The sequence below is a fragment of the Impatiens glandulifera genome, chromosome 1 (genome assembly GCF_907164915.1).
Source record: "Impatiens glandulifera chromosome 1, dImpGla2.1, whole genome shotgun sequence".
NCBI lineage: Eukaryota > Viridiplantae > Streptophyta > Magnoliopsida > Ericales > Balsaminaceae > Impatiens > Impatiens glandulifera.
In genome coordinates this window covers 28,247,496-28,262,232 of record NC_061862.1, presented here as the reverse complement: position 1 = coordinate 28,262,232, position 14,737 = coordinate 28,247,496, and the positions used below count along the sequence as shown (strand labels likewise).

The following is a 14,737-nucleotide window of genomic DNA, read 5'->3' as shown; positions in this document are numbered from 1 at the left end:
GCTAATAGAAGAAACAGGTGCAGGTCTCCACACATCAGTGTGTACCAACTCTAGCCTTTCTTTCTTGAGCTTCTTCCCAATCTTTAAGAAACTCACCCATTTCTGTTTTCTAATAATGCAGTTTTTACATAACTGATGTTCAATAGACTTCAGTTCTGGAATTTGTTCATTCTTCAAAACTCAATTAGATGTCCCCCATGCCAACAATATTTAGTGGCTCACCATCTACGAGATAAACTTTCCCATAGTTTTCAACCACATAATTCTCCATTAATTCTTTGTGGGTAGTGGTGTAGAAAGACTCTCCTATGTCCAAAACTCATGAATCTATTGGGCTATTAACAGACAGAAGTAACGCATCAGTGACAGTTTCTGTAACAATGTTGGCTGCATCATTTTTATCATTAATGTTTCTCTTCGGTGCTTTGCAGTTCCTCTTCAAATGACCATGTTTACCACAATTTTGGCACTCAAATGTCCGCCCAGACTTGAATTGACTCCTCCTGCTCCTTGACATAGATCTGCTCTTACCTCGGTTGAAATTTCTATCATTACCTCTGCCCCTATTTTCCACATCTAGAGTAGAACCTTTAAACGTTTCACCGGAATCAATTTTACAAACTCTTCAGCAAGAATACGATCTCTAACTTCAACAAATTTCAGTTTAGCATTTCCAACTGAATTACTAATTGCTGCCCTCATAGGTTCTCAACTATTTGGTAGAGATGCTAACAAAATCAGGGCACTAATTTCATCCCCAAAATCAATCTCAACAGATAATAGTTAATTCACAATTGTATTGAATTCGTTCAAATGAGTAGTGATAGAAGTACCATCAACTATTATTAAGTAAAAGAGTTTTTTCATTAAATGTACCTTGTTGTTAAAAGATTGTTTCTCATACATATTAAAAAGAGCTTTCATCAGACCCATGGTGGTCTTCTCCTTTGCTATATTGTGAGCAATCGTCTTGGCTAGCGTCAATCAGACAACTTCCAAAACATGTCTATCAAGGAGTTTCCATTCAGCTTCATCCATCTTCTTTGGTTTCTCACTCAAAGGAACATGAAGCTTCTTTCCATAGAGATAATCTTCAATCTTCATCCTCTAGAAGGCTTAATTTGTCCAATCAAATTTTCTAATATCATGACTTATACTATTCTTGATTGCCATCGTTTCCAATGCTCAGATCTAACCTAGCTACTCTGATACCAGTTATTAGGATTTGTATATCCCAAATTCGTCATGCTTAAAATGATCTGTAAAAATGCAAGAAAGAATAACACAAGAAGACACAAACTTATAGTGGTTCACTAAAATTGAGTTATGTCCACTTTAGTCGCCACCAGATTTCACTATGAAGAAGAAGAAGGAATATAGAGTTTTTGCCTCACACTTTATCTCTTTAGAATTATGTCTTTCATATGTAAATCTTAATAATCACATATTTATAGGGTAAATATTCAAGTGATAAAACCTAAATAACTTTTGACTATGCCCAAACCCAAAACCAAATACAAACCCAATAAACTCTAATTAACAATTGTGGAGATTATTATAAATGTATGATCTATAACTCAACACCACCATTATTGGCTTGGAAGTGACCATGGGCTTCTCTTCCATGCCTGTATCCAACAGCTCAATGGAAGAGACCTCCTTTCAGCTCTCGTCCGTCAACGCCACAACAGTAGTCAGGTTTCGGCCCGCGTCCGCAAGCATACATGGCTTAGTCGACCCCAACTCTGACGGACATTGAAGCGGCCATATATACCCTTAGTTTTACGTCTCTATATTCGAAATGGTACATGGACAATGGTGCGACGTTCCACATGACATCTCAACAATGTACTCTCTCGTCTTATTTCAATTCAAGCATTAAACATGATATTCTTGTAGATAATGGTAATACGATTCCTATTTTGGGTATTGGGCATACCACTATTTCTTCTTCGAATCCTAAACTTGAATAATGTTCTCCATGCTCCTGCTCTTATTAAAAATCTAGTTTATATCCATAATTTCATTACGGATAATTATGCGTCTGTTGAGTTTGATCCTTTTGGGTTTTCTGTTAAGGATTTTTGGACGGGAACGTGTCTAATAAGATGTGACAGTCGAGGAGATCTATATTCGGTCACAACTAGGAGTCGTGTGTTGTCTTCTATTTCTGCTACTTTGTCACCATCCTTGTGGCATAGTCGCTTGAGTCATCTTGACAATTCTAGTTTTGAATCTCTTAGATTAAATAAATTAATTCACTGTAATAAACAATATGTTTCTCATATTTATCTTTCGTGCTCATTGGGAAAACATGTTCGTTTGCCATTTAAGGCTTCTACCTCAATTTCTTTGTTACCGTTTGACATTATTCATAGTGATGTATGGACGTCTCTTGTGTTAAGTTCTACGGGCCATAGATATTATATTTTGTTTCTCGATGACTTTTCGCCTTTTTTACAAAAAAAAAAAAATGAGAGAGTGGAATACTTTGTCTGATCCCTCTGTGACTCTCGAAAAATCTCTGAGAACTAAAGATAACATCATTTGAGAATTAATTTTATTATTTAGTTAGTTTTTAAGGATATATTGATAATTATTTTCTAAATTAGTTGACTATGAGATAATATATATGGGTGTAATTTTAAGTGTCATGTTTTTATATGAAGAATTGTATATTTAAAAATAAATTATTTTATTATCTTAGTTCTTTGTTGTACAATTGATTTAATATTTATATTTTATACCGTTTTTATCCACTTATTTCATATTTTATAGTTTTGATTGCTTTGATTTTGCAGCAAACATTCTACTCCGTGAAGTAATGATCTTTCTTCATTTTAGGGCTTCCAAATAGTGTTTTAGTACTTTTTTATCAGATTTTGTATGTTTTGTTGAATTAAATAAATGTGTAAATATTTAATTTTATTAGTAAATTTTACAAAATATAAAATTTAATTTGATGTATTGTACTGAAACAAATTTAGTTAGTGTATAAATTTTCTCATTTTACTATTTAGTTGTTTTTTAAGAAAATAGTACTGAAAATTAATAATAATAATAATAATAATAATGTTGTCTATTAATTTTTGTCGCAGCATCTTTAGCCACATTAATTTATTGGCGATGGTATTATAACGACGGAATCAATAGCGACAGTTGGCAACGAGTCTCTCGTCGCTATTGATCTTTAACAACGTGTGGAACTGTAGTAGCGACGGTGTTTCATGTCACTATTGCCCTTTTTTTATTTGTGCAAGGTAAAAGTGTGTCAATAACAAAGGATTGTTGTCTATTTCTTAGTGTTGTCACCAGTAGTAGGTCATCTTTAAATTTCTCGGTATTGCATGCACTTGTTCATGTTAAGACCTATATAAAATTGCGTAATTAAATTGACTATATAAATTATTTCATCTTGTCACAATAATTGTCAACAAACAATAGAGAACTTGAATAGCTCATGAAATTTATAACAAATATTACAGAGTTCATAATAAGACTATTATGAAACATGACTTGAATATATAGTCTTTATTGATCTGTATACATCTTCCTTTTCCTTTTCTTGAGATATAATGCTTAAGAGTAATTATTGCATGTCTAAAGATGGTATTCTTTTCATTAAGATATGACCCTGCATGATAATGAGGACTTAGTGAGAAATATATATTTGGAAAATGTTGATAGTTCAAACTGAAATTATTTCACACAATGAATAAATAAAATAATACTTCAGTAAATTATGCATACTTACATGTATCAAATGATAGTTTTGGTAGGTTAATATACAATAGGAGGTGGTGGAGGGGACTTGTAAACATAAGGAGGTGGTGGTGGAGAAGAGTAAATGTAGGAAGGTGGTGGAGGAGACTTGTAAACATAAGGAGGTGGTGGTGGAGACTTGTAAACATAAGGAGGTGGTGGTGGAGACTTGTAAATGTAAGGAGGTGGAGGTGGAGACTTATAAACATAAGGTGGTGGTGGAGGTGAAGAATAGACATAGGGAGGTGGTGGTGGAGACTTGTAAACGTAAGGCGGTGGTGGAGGAGACTTATATACGTAAGGAGGTGGTGGTGGAGACTTGTAAATGTAGGGAGGAGGTGGTGGAGATGAGTAAACGTATGGAGGTGGTGGAGGAGACTTGTAAACATAAGGAGGTGGTGGTGGAGACTTGTAAATATAGGGTGGTGGAGGTGGAGACTTATAAACATAAGGTGGCGGTGGAGGGGAAGAATAGACGTAAGGAGGTGGTGGTGGAGACTTGTAAACATAGGGAGGTGGCGGTGGAGATGAGTAAACATAGGGAGGTGGTGGAGGAGACTTGTAAATATAAGGAGGTGGTGGAGGGGAAGAATACACATAAGGAGGTGGAGGAGGAGATTTATAAACGTAAGGAGGTGGTGGTGGAGATGAGTAAACATAGGGAGGTGGTGGAGGAGAAGAATAGACGTATGGAGGTGGGGGAGGAGACTTGTAAATGTATGTTGGTGGTGGTGGTGACTTATAAATGTAAGGAGGTGGTGGTGGAGATGAGTAAACATAAGGGGGTGGAGGAGGAGACTTATAAATGTAAGGAGGTGGTGGAGATGAATAAACATAGGGAGGTGGAGGAGGAGACTTATAAATATATGGTGGTGGAGGAGGAGAAGAGTAAACATATTTAGGAGGAGGAGGAGACTTATAAATGTAAGGAGGTGGTGGTGGAGACTTATAAATATAAGGAGGTGGAGGAGGTGAGTTATAAATATAGGGAGGTGGAGGAGGAGACTTATAAACATATGGTGGTGGTGGTGGAGATTTGTAAACATAAGGAGGTGGAGGAGGTGATTTATAAATATAGGGTGGTGGAGGAGGAGACTTATAAACATATGGTGGTGGTGGAGGAGATTTGTAAACATAAGGAGGTGGAGGAGGTGACTTATAAATATAGGGAGGTGGAGGAGGAGACTTATAAACATATGGTGGTGGTGGAGGAGATTTGTAAACATAAGGAGGTGGTGGAGGGGAAGAATAGATATATGGTGGTGGAGGAGGAGATTTGTAAACGTAAGGAGGTGGTGGAGGGGAAGAATAGATATATGGTGGTGGAGGAGGAGATTTGTAAATGTATGGTGGTGGTGGGGGAGACTTGTAAAGATAGGGAGGTGGTGGTGGAGAAGAGTACACATATGGAGGTGGTGGTGGAGACTTATAAATGTAAGGTGGTGGTGGAGGAGAAGAGTAAACATAGGGTGGTGGAGGAGGAGACTTGTAAATGTAAGGAGGTGGTGGAGGGGAAGAGTAAACATAGGGTGGTGGAGGAGGAGATTTATAGACATATGGTGGTGGTGGTGGTGAAGAATAAATATAAGGCGGCGGTGGAGGGGACTTGTAAACATAGGGCGGTGGAGGAGGAGATTTATAAACATAAGGCGGTGGTGGAGGTGACTTGTAGATGTATGGAGGGGGAGGAGGAGATGAGTACACGTAAGGAGGCGGCGGGGGTGATTTGTAAATGTAAGGAGGCGGAGGTGGCGACTTATACACATAAGGAGGTGGAGGGGGAGATTTATAGACATAAGGTGGAGGCGGAGGAGACTTGTAAATATAAGGTGGTGGAGGTGGAGATGAGTATACATAAGGCGGTGGTGGAGGAGATTTATAAATATAAGGCGACGGTGGCGGTGACGAGTAAACATAAGACGGCGGTGGAGGTGACTTGTAGACGTATGATGGTGGTGGCGGAGATTTATAGATATAAGGTGAAGGCAGTGGAGATGCATAATAGTCTTCATCTGCGGTTGCTAAAACAGCAGCCATGAGACAAAGAGCCAAGGCACATAGGGCCTGTGGCCTATAAGTGATCATTGCTTGAAACTTCAAAGCTTAGTACTGTTCCAAAATCCTATATTAGTTTGAGATGGTTTTGTAATGGGAGGGAACATCATTTATATAGTGTTTTTCAATATAAGAGAGATGTATCCCATTTTCTAAAATAACTAGTCATTAAATATTTTTTAATTACCATATGGCAATGGCAGAATGGTAAATGTAAGCTTAGTGCCAAGACGCTCATAATCATTAGACTAATCCCCATTGACAAATTAAGTAAGTTAAACCATTAAACATTACTCATCTTCTTTGAAAGCTTCTATCCAACTACTTAGAAAGATACATATTAATCCATATAATCCTAGTCGTCTCTTTTATGGTATAAAATAAAATCGGTCGGCCAACAATCATATTTCTTTATAATATATATAAAACTTATTTTGCTTTTAATTATTGTTAAATAGAATTATATATAAAAGAAGAAATTGATTTGTTCTTCGTGGCAAACAAGTCACCATCCTCCCAAAAAAATACAATAATTAAGAAATTTATAATTAATCAGATCCATTTATTGAGCACTCATTTCAACATCTGATTAATTAATTATGATTTATGTAAATATTTTATTATATTAATTCACTTGTCTTAATTTAATATATATAATATATATATTCACTTGTCTATAAATAGATAAATCTTTTAGAAATGTCAATTTAATAAAAAAAAAAAATTCGTTTAAGCATAACGATAAAACATGTTACGAAAAAAAGTTAGGTACAAATTAAATACATTAAAATAATTAATTGATTCGGAGATTTTCGAAAAGAGCAATAAGATCTCCACACGAATCCACAGGTTTTCTGGTTCTAATCTCCGATAATGTCATGATAATGGCATTATGAATAGTCCTTAACGACCTACTTTTGTTGTTAAAAGTCCTCCGATTTTTTTCCGACCAGAAAATTATAGTGATAGAGACTCATTTTCTTAGTCCTGCATTTTTAGTCGCTCTGATTCATGTCTCTTAATAGGCACTAACGGTTTTCGGCATAACCCATTGTATTTTAATGAGTTGTTAAAGATTTAAATCAGGGGTTGATTTAAGTTACATATTTGTTAATTGAATCTTGGATATGCCGGAAAAAAAAAATCAGTTTTTTTTTTTTTTTTGGCTAAAGTCTTTTCTCAACAAAAATATTGTTAATTAAAGTCTTTTTTTGCTAAAATATTATTGGATTATATGCATGGTCAAAGTATGTGTAATTTTCTAAGCAGAAATAAATAAAAATAAATGTGTAGTTTTCATGTAATTGTTTATGGGGTAAAAAAGTCAAATGGATTGATTGTTGAATTACAAAAATTTAAAATTGAAGGCATGTTAACATTCAATCGTAAGCAATAACCAAAATTAGTCTAAACAAGGTAAATTTATTTATTTTTCTAATAGAAGATCAAATTGTTAATAATAACTGAAACACAGTAATTAGGGATGTCTTATGGTTTGAGGGATCCTCAAAAGGAAGTCTTTAACCTGCTCACAATTGATCTGTATTTTTATTTTGCTTAGATGATTACAAGCTTGATAGTTAATGTTTTTGTTGTAATGTAAAACAAAACTAGGGTTATTGAGTTATTCCTTGATAAATTCCTCAGATGATTAAAGCTTTATTACAATCATAAATTAATTCAAATTGTCATTGATCCATTATTTATGTTATTTTACAAGTATTCACGAGTTCATATTACATAATGTAAGATCTTCAAAGATAAATACACTGAGCTTGGACAATTTTTAGTGGTAGAGCACACGAACTCATGTCCTTAGGTGTTATGGGTTCGAGTTTTCACCCCAAATGATTTTCAGAAAAACAAAATAGGGCTTCAAACAATGAGCTTGGGGGTGGAAATCTAGCCCAGACGATTTTCAGAAAAACAAAATAGGGCGTCAAACACTGAGCTTGGGGTGGAAATCTGGCTTCACGAACTGTGTGATGAATTGATCTAAACAAGCCATCCGTATCCGTTCTGGAGTGGCTGGATTATCAAGAGGGAACCAACCATGATGCCCTGTTTCTGCTCTTGCAGCGATAATGGCATCCTTGATGGCAAAGAAAACGGCTGATGCCAGGAAAAAGGGAGGCTCCCCAACTGCTTTTGATGAATGGACTGCCTTCGGGTTTGGAGCTCTCTGTCCCAATCAAAAGAAACAAAATGAATAAAGATTCAAAGACTTTCTTGTTTAATTAATCACTCACCTTGAGAAGAGAAACACTGAATTTGAATGGGACATCATTGAGAGAAGGTATCTTATAGCTTCCAGGACCGCATGTATATAAAGCACCAGGCGAAATCCACTTATGAGCTGGATCTCCCCATTTCAACTCCTCTAGAGCTACCCATCCTAGTCCTTGTATGAAAGCTCCTTCTATCTGCATCAGAAATATATATATGTTCAGAACCATAGTAGTCAAATTGGAAACAAAAAAGAAGAAAAAAGACAAACCTGTCCAACATCAATGGCTGGATTAATGGAATGTCCTAGATCCATGCAAATATCAGTAGTTCTTGTATGGAAATCCCCGGTTAATGTGTCGATCTCAACCTCTGCAACTGCAGCTCCATAGGTGAAGTATGAGAAGGGGTTTCCTTTTCCTGTTACCCAGTCGAAGCCGATATCAGGAGTTATGTAAAACCCATGAGCTGACAGATCTATCCGTTCCATGTAGCATGCTTTTGCTAGCTGTTAATTGCAGAAGAAAAGGATAAAGATCTTTACATGGAAATGAACGAATCTGGGGTAATTAATGAACAAAATTTTGGTGAAATGAAAAAAAATCAAGCAACTTATTTTCTACTCATGCTGATGAGTGATAACATATGTGTTTTACTTGGATCCTGTTAATAAAAAGGAATATGATTGCAAGAATACCTCACGAAAAGATTCATATTTCTTCTTTGAGGCAATTGGTGCCATCCGTGCTTTTATTTGATCGCAAGCATCTAAAACTGCAGCTCCGTAAAAATCAGAACTTGCAGAAGCTGCCGTTGGAGAGGAATTCGGAACCTATCCAGCACCAAAAAGGTGAAATCAACCATAAGACAGAAAATCTTTGAGAGGTAGAAACAATATCATCAAAGGGAATGCGATTTTTGCTAACATTTGAGGTGATCACTTAATAAAATTATGATTATCATTTACATTAGGTAATAATAGTGTTTTTGTATCATTAGTAGTGATCAAATTTATAATTCCGCAAAATTTAGTTTCTAAATAGCATTAATTTCAAGGTTTAATACCTTATCAGTGCTCGTCTCTGATATAAACACAGAACTGAGAGGAATACCGAAGGAAGAAGCAGCAACTTGAGCGACTTTTGTATGTAAGCCTTGTCCCATCTCCACGCCTCCATGTGTGACTAGAACGGTTCCATCAGTATATACATGGACAAGGGCACCCGCCTGCAAGCTTATGATGTTTATTGTTAAAAAATATGAAATAAATGGAAGAACAACAAGAGAATGTCGAATTGAAGAGAATCTAAAGAATTCCGAAGTTTATTCCCAAGCACATAATCTTAATTTCCCAAGAAAAGTGGAAAAGGCAACAAATAAACCTAGTACTAATTAAGAAAATTATTCTTCAAGGTTTTGCAAGCAATAAATTAAATTCCTCCTATTTGTTTATAACAATTTTTAAATGATGACATTGCAGAGATTTCCCCAAACATAGAGTTTAAGCGGGGATTCATGGTTGTGGGGTGTTATGCTAGTTCTCCTTTATTTAAACAAAAAAAAAAAAAAAAAAATGAAGAGAGATTTCCCCCAAACATAAACGCTGAAAATTTCCGATATACTTGGTGTCCAATTTAAGAACTTATAAAGAAAATATGTAATCCCTTCAATAGCACATCAACATGAAAAATACTACATAGAGGGTATATTAATGTAACCTGGTTCATAAACTTTGTTGTGAAAGAGATACCAAATTTTGTTGGTATCATAGCAATTCCTCGTTTCTTCCACCTGTTACAACGATTAAACTGTTGGATTTCTTCGCGAGCTTTCAAGAGGCTGGAAGATGACTTCAGTTCTTCCCAAAGTCTTTGTAGGGTAAAGTTTTCAAGTTTCTGACCATAGTGTAATACAGACCCCTCACTTTGAAAATTTATTTCCTGAAAAGTAAAATATGCAAGTTAACATTATAAGTGGGCTTTCATATTTGAGGAAAATAAGACAGAAATGCGGGCTTACTCTAATTTCTTCTGGACATTTTTCAAGTTCCATTGCTATTCTATGAATCCAGTTTTCGGTAATCATCATACCTTGAGGACCTCCAAAACCACGAAAGGCCGTATGACTAGGAAAATTAGTGAAGCACACATTCCCCTTTATTCTTACATTTGGTATATCATAGACATTGTCTGAATGAAACATGGCACGCTCAAGTACCGAAAGAGATAAATCAAGTGAATTTCCAGCATTATTGTATATTTCTAGATCAAGAGCCAACACTTTCCCACTGTTTGTAAATCCCACCTGCAGCAAAATTCCAGCATCATTATCTCCATTGTCTATGGGTACTGAAAAAATGGACTTTCAGACTATGCCATGTTTTTATATATCAAACATGCAATATAGACTATGGCATCATATGATCATAGTCCATTAATTATATAAAAAGTAAAAATGACCTTGTATTTTCCAAGAAAGCTGTGGCGCTGGCCAGTTATCATCATATCTACATCCCGATCCAATGTGATCTTCACTGGTCTATTTAACAGATATGACGGAACAGCAGCTGCTGCAGCAAGAAAAGCAGACTTGGTCTCTTTTCCACCAAAACCACCACCAATGCGCTTAGTTTTGCAAACAACTTTTGACAGAGGAAGGCCAAGGACATGTGAAACATATTGTTGGTGCTTTTGAGGAGCCTATGAGCAAGTTGGAAATGTTAGCTCTCAAAATTAAATAAAGAATTGTAAAAGAAATTTAAAGGAGTTAAACATACTTGAGTAGAAGAAATCATATGAACCTCAGTGCCACAATCCACTGTCCAAACTAAGCTGCTATTTGGCTCCAGGTAAAAGTGTTCTTGGCCTCCTACCTGAACTTCCCCCTCTATGATCCTGTCACATTGTCCTGATTCAAAACATTCATCTACATCTCCTTTGATCAATTTTTTCTCTGTATTAGTGAAGAAACTGTTATGCTTGATGGCATCAGCTATTGACAAAATGGCTGGGAGATCTTCATACTCAATGTTAACCATTCTTGCAGCCAGTTTTGCATGTTCATGGGTATCAGCAACAACAACTCCAATGACCTTGATAAGAAACGGGCATAACTTAACATACAGTGAAAACATATCCAGGATGCAAGCTTAAATCCATATACTAGAATCATGTTTTAACATAAGAATACTTAGTAGAGACGTAGGAAAATAGCAATGAGGCTTTACTTAAAATAAATCACTTTATAAGAGTTAGTTTTTTTAATATAATTATGAAATCAATATTTAAATAAGTTATTTGTTGAATGAATTTAGGGTATTAAAGGGTTGCACCACTTGGCAATTGGTTGAAATTAGTTGTAAGTGTGCTTGGAAGGATATGTAAATAATTCTTGCACAGTTCTATATTCAATAGATTTTATTGTCAATTGTAAATTAGTTTTACTACATGCTCTAAGTCTGACTAAGTACTTGGCAATGGTTCTTATTATGAGTTATTGCTTTTGTTAACATGGCAACAACAAAGATAAAAAGTAAACCTCAAAGAAAAAAAGAAACTGAAATAAGATTTTCACCTGTCCAATGCAAGTGACGATTTCTTTTGCATAGAGTTCTTCATCAGCAATAATAGCTCCAATCATATTACCACCGGGAATATCTTTATCAAAAAATATCCCTTCAAAACCTGGTGCGGACTTGGCTTTTGAATCATCTATAGAAAGAATTCGAGCATGTGGCTTGCGACTCATTACTAAAGCTGCGTGTAAGGCACCAGCTGGCATGGGTGTATCATCAGTGTATTCGGCCTCTCCAGTAACCTGGCAAGTATAGTCCATTCACTTCTAACATCTGATAAAGTCATAAAACAGTTCCATATTTGTAGCAGTGACTTTCTTTACCTGAAGTTTAGCAGAGAGATGAACCTCTGGAGATCCAACGGAAGTCCCATGTTTTATAACTTCAAAGTCCTGGCTTCCAACAACAGGGGGGCGATGGAATGGTTGAACGGCTGATAGATGAGATTCCGGAATATTCTTCTGGAAGGAAGATTTCTCCCCCATTTGGTGAGATACCCACAGATAGAATTTGAAGAAGAAACTCAGTGTTAAAGATGTCCGAAACTCTATCATCCCACCCGGGGCATCATCTTTGAGCAAAACATCCTTACCCAGTGCTTCTAAAGCACCTTTTAGCAAGTCATCATCCCAACTCTTCCCAATGAGAAATTCCTTTACTGCAGCAGCCGAAAGAGAAAATGGAGCAACTCCACCATATGCGATCGAAGCATCTGAAACTACCCATTTCCCATTATCCACTTCTTCAAGGAAAACACGCATTCCAGCATTAACAATTGCAATATCATCGTCTCTTCTATGTGCCTGTTTGAATTCTTTCACATGCTCATGTGGCTTAGTCCAAGGTAGAAATATCGAGAATAAAATTTCATCTCTCGCCAGATCAACTTTTCGATACCCAAGGAAAAACTTCTCCGCCGCTACTACTCTCGTGTTACCTTTACAATCAATAATATGAAAACTAGCGCCAGCTGCAATCCATAAAGGATTGAGGTCCGATATTGGACTTGCTGTACAGATATTCCCACCAACAGAGGCGACATTTTTAATCTGTGTTCCAGCAAACCATTTAATCTGTTCAACGAAGGCTCTGCATGATGAAGTCTCGTGAACAGCTCGTTCTTTTATCATCCTTTTGAAAAATTTCGCCAGCTCTGCCAGTCTAACTGCAGAACCGATTGTCATACCGTCCTCATTCGTGCTCAGTTTATTTAATTCAGCTACATGTGAAACACATATCAAAACTTTATATTGCAAATTCTTTAACCTCATTTCAATCCCTACCTCTGTGTTACCAACCACAAGCTTTGCCTCTGGATACCTTGATTTTAAGTCTAACAGATGTTGAAGCCGCAAAGATCTATACCACTTAATTCCATTACACCCACTCAAATTCAGACACATAAGCTTTCTCATTAACAACTCTGGAGGAAAAATGAGTTCCTTGTCTGTATACATGCTTCCATCAATCTTACTATGTGTGATTGGATGTTGGGTTTTGGCAGAATTTTCTGATTTGCATGAGCAAGGCTGCCCCGTTGAAGGGCAAATAAAACCTTCGGTTGGAACCTTTTGCGGAGATGTATTAGTATATGGCAAATTGTCAGTTTTTGCAAAGACACGAAATGCTTCTATAATAGGTCGGTAACCAGTGCATCTACAGAGATTTCCAGCTAGGCACTCTTCAATCTCCTCCTCGGTTGGAGATGTTTCACTTGACCTCAATAATGCATACATAGACATAATAAAACCAGGTGTGCAGAATCCACATTGTGAACCATGTGACTGGGCTAGTGATTCCTGAACAATTTTTCATAATTTTCAGCCAACAAATTAACTAAACATTGCAAATGAAATGATACAATTGATTAATTAATACCTGAAGAGGATGCAAACCACGTTTACGGTTTCCAACTCCTTCAACTGTAATCACATGCATCCCTTCAACAGAATACAATGGAGCTAAGCAAGCATTAACCGCGTAGTGCCTGTGGAGATTTTTGGAGAGTTTCATATCCAGATTATTCAATCTATGATAGGGAAAGATGCTAGAATCTTTAGAGCTGACAAATCAGTAATAGATTTGGGAGAATTTCATATCCAGATTATTCAAGCTAGGATAGGGAAAGATGATAGAATCTTTAGAGCTGACAAATCAGTTATAGAAGTGAAACCAAAAGTAGAAAACTTACATTATTCTATATTCCTTTTCAAAAAAGAAATAAAGTAGAAGGCTTACACGCATTTCTTAATATTTTGATCAAACTGAGATACCATTACTGTGCAAGCTCCACAACCACCTTCTCCACAGCCAAGCTTTGTCCCCGTTAAGCCCACATCTTAATTTTCAAAAGAAAAACATATCAGAAGTTTTTTTAAAGGAAAAAGTGAAGATCAAGTATTTGATTCCATTTCCTCAAAGCATATACACATCACTCAACATAAACAGTAACTTCCCCCCTTTATTTTATCCCATTTCCACACCAATCATACAACCCAGTAAAAGAATGGGAACAAAACGATGCTGTGTTGATTTGAATTTTACAGAAGATTGTAAACTAACTGACCTCTAAGATACTCGAGAAGAGTCATGTGAGCTAATCCATCTGGAAGAATCCGACGGACCCCATTAACGTACAATATAGCCTCCTTTGCTTCTTCATCGATGGTCTCTAAGTTCTCTTCTCCCCCCTTCAAAGAACCCATGTTCTTGAAATATGTTATTTGATGATCTTCTTCTTGTTTCAGTAACTCAGCCGCCAATGGAAGCAATAATATGGGTTTGATTGCAAATCGCTAGACTTAATCGCCGGGATGAAGGACCGATATCGAACTAGGAATCTAGTTGAAATAAAAGTGTCAACTTCAGCTGTGATCTGATCTAGAATTTAACGAGTGAAGAAAAATCGATGGAACAGTCGGTTTTCTTTATAGAGTTGATTTCCTACATCAACTCAAGCTTTAGATTTAATATATTTAATTCATTTGTTAAAATATTGTAAAGTCTATCTTTTACCAAACAAAACTAATAGAAACTCTAAGTAAGAGGACAAATTCCTCGTGGACAAAGAAAATTTGATGTCAACCTCTTACAATAAATATAAAATGACAAATTAGTTTA

The 14,737-nt window shown here is 36.2% G+C and overlaps 2 protein-coding genes across 2 annotated transcripts; both read right to left on the bottom strand.

Annotated features, from left to right (window-relative positions):
* Positions 1-3,780: 3,780 nt before the first annotated feature.
* Positions 3,781-5,862, bottom strand: LOC124922450 (extensin-2-like). The gene has a single exon (XM_047463181.1). The coding sequence runs from the start codon at positions 5,845-5,847 to the stop codon at positions 3,781-3,783; it is 2,067 nt and encodes a 688-aa protein (XP_047319137.1). The 5' UTR covers positions 5,848-5,862.
* Positions 5,863-7,417: 1,555 nt separating this feature from the next.
* Positions 7,418-14,473, bottom strand: LOC124921276 (xanthine dehydrogenase 1-like). The gene is made up of 14 exons (XM_047461909.1): positions 14,184-14,473; positions 13,856-13,955; positions 13,496-13,604; positions 11,941-13,416; positions 11,617-11,859; positions 10,820-11,134; positions 10,503-10,742; positions 10,063-10,347; positions 9,762-9,983; positions 9,109-9,270; positions 8,741-8,875; positions 8,315-8,551; positions 8,067-8,240; positions 7,418-7,999 (listed from the first exon to the last, which is right to left on the bottom strand). Exons 1-14 carry the CDS (start codon positions 14,320-14,322, stop codon positions 7,757-7,759), a joined length of 4,080 nt encoding a protein of 1,359 aa, XP_047317865.1. The 5' UTR covers positions 14,323-14,473; the 3' UTR covers positions 7,418-7,756.
* Positions 14,474-14,737: the final 264 nt, after the last annotated feature.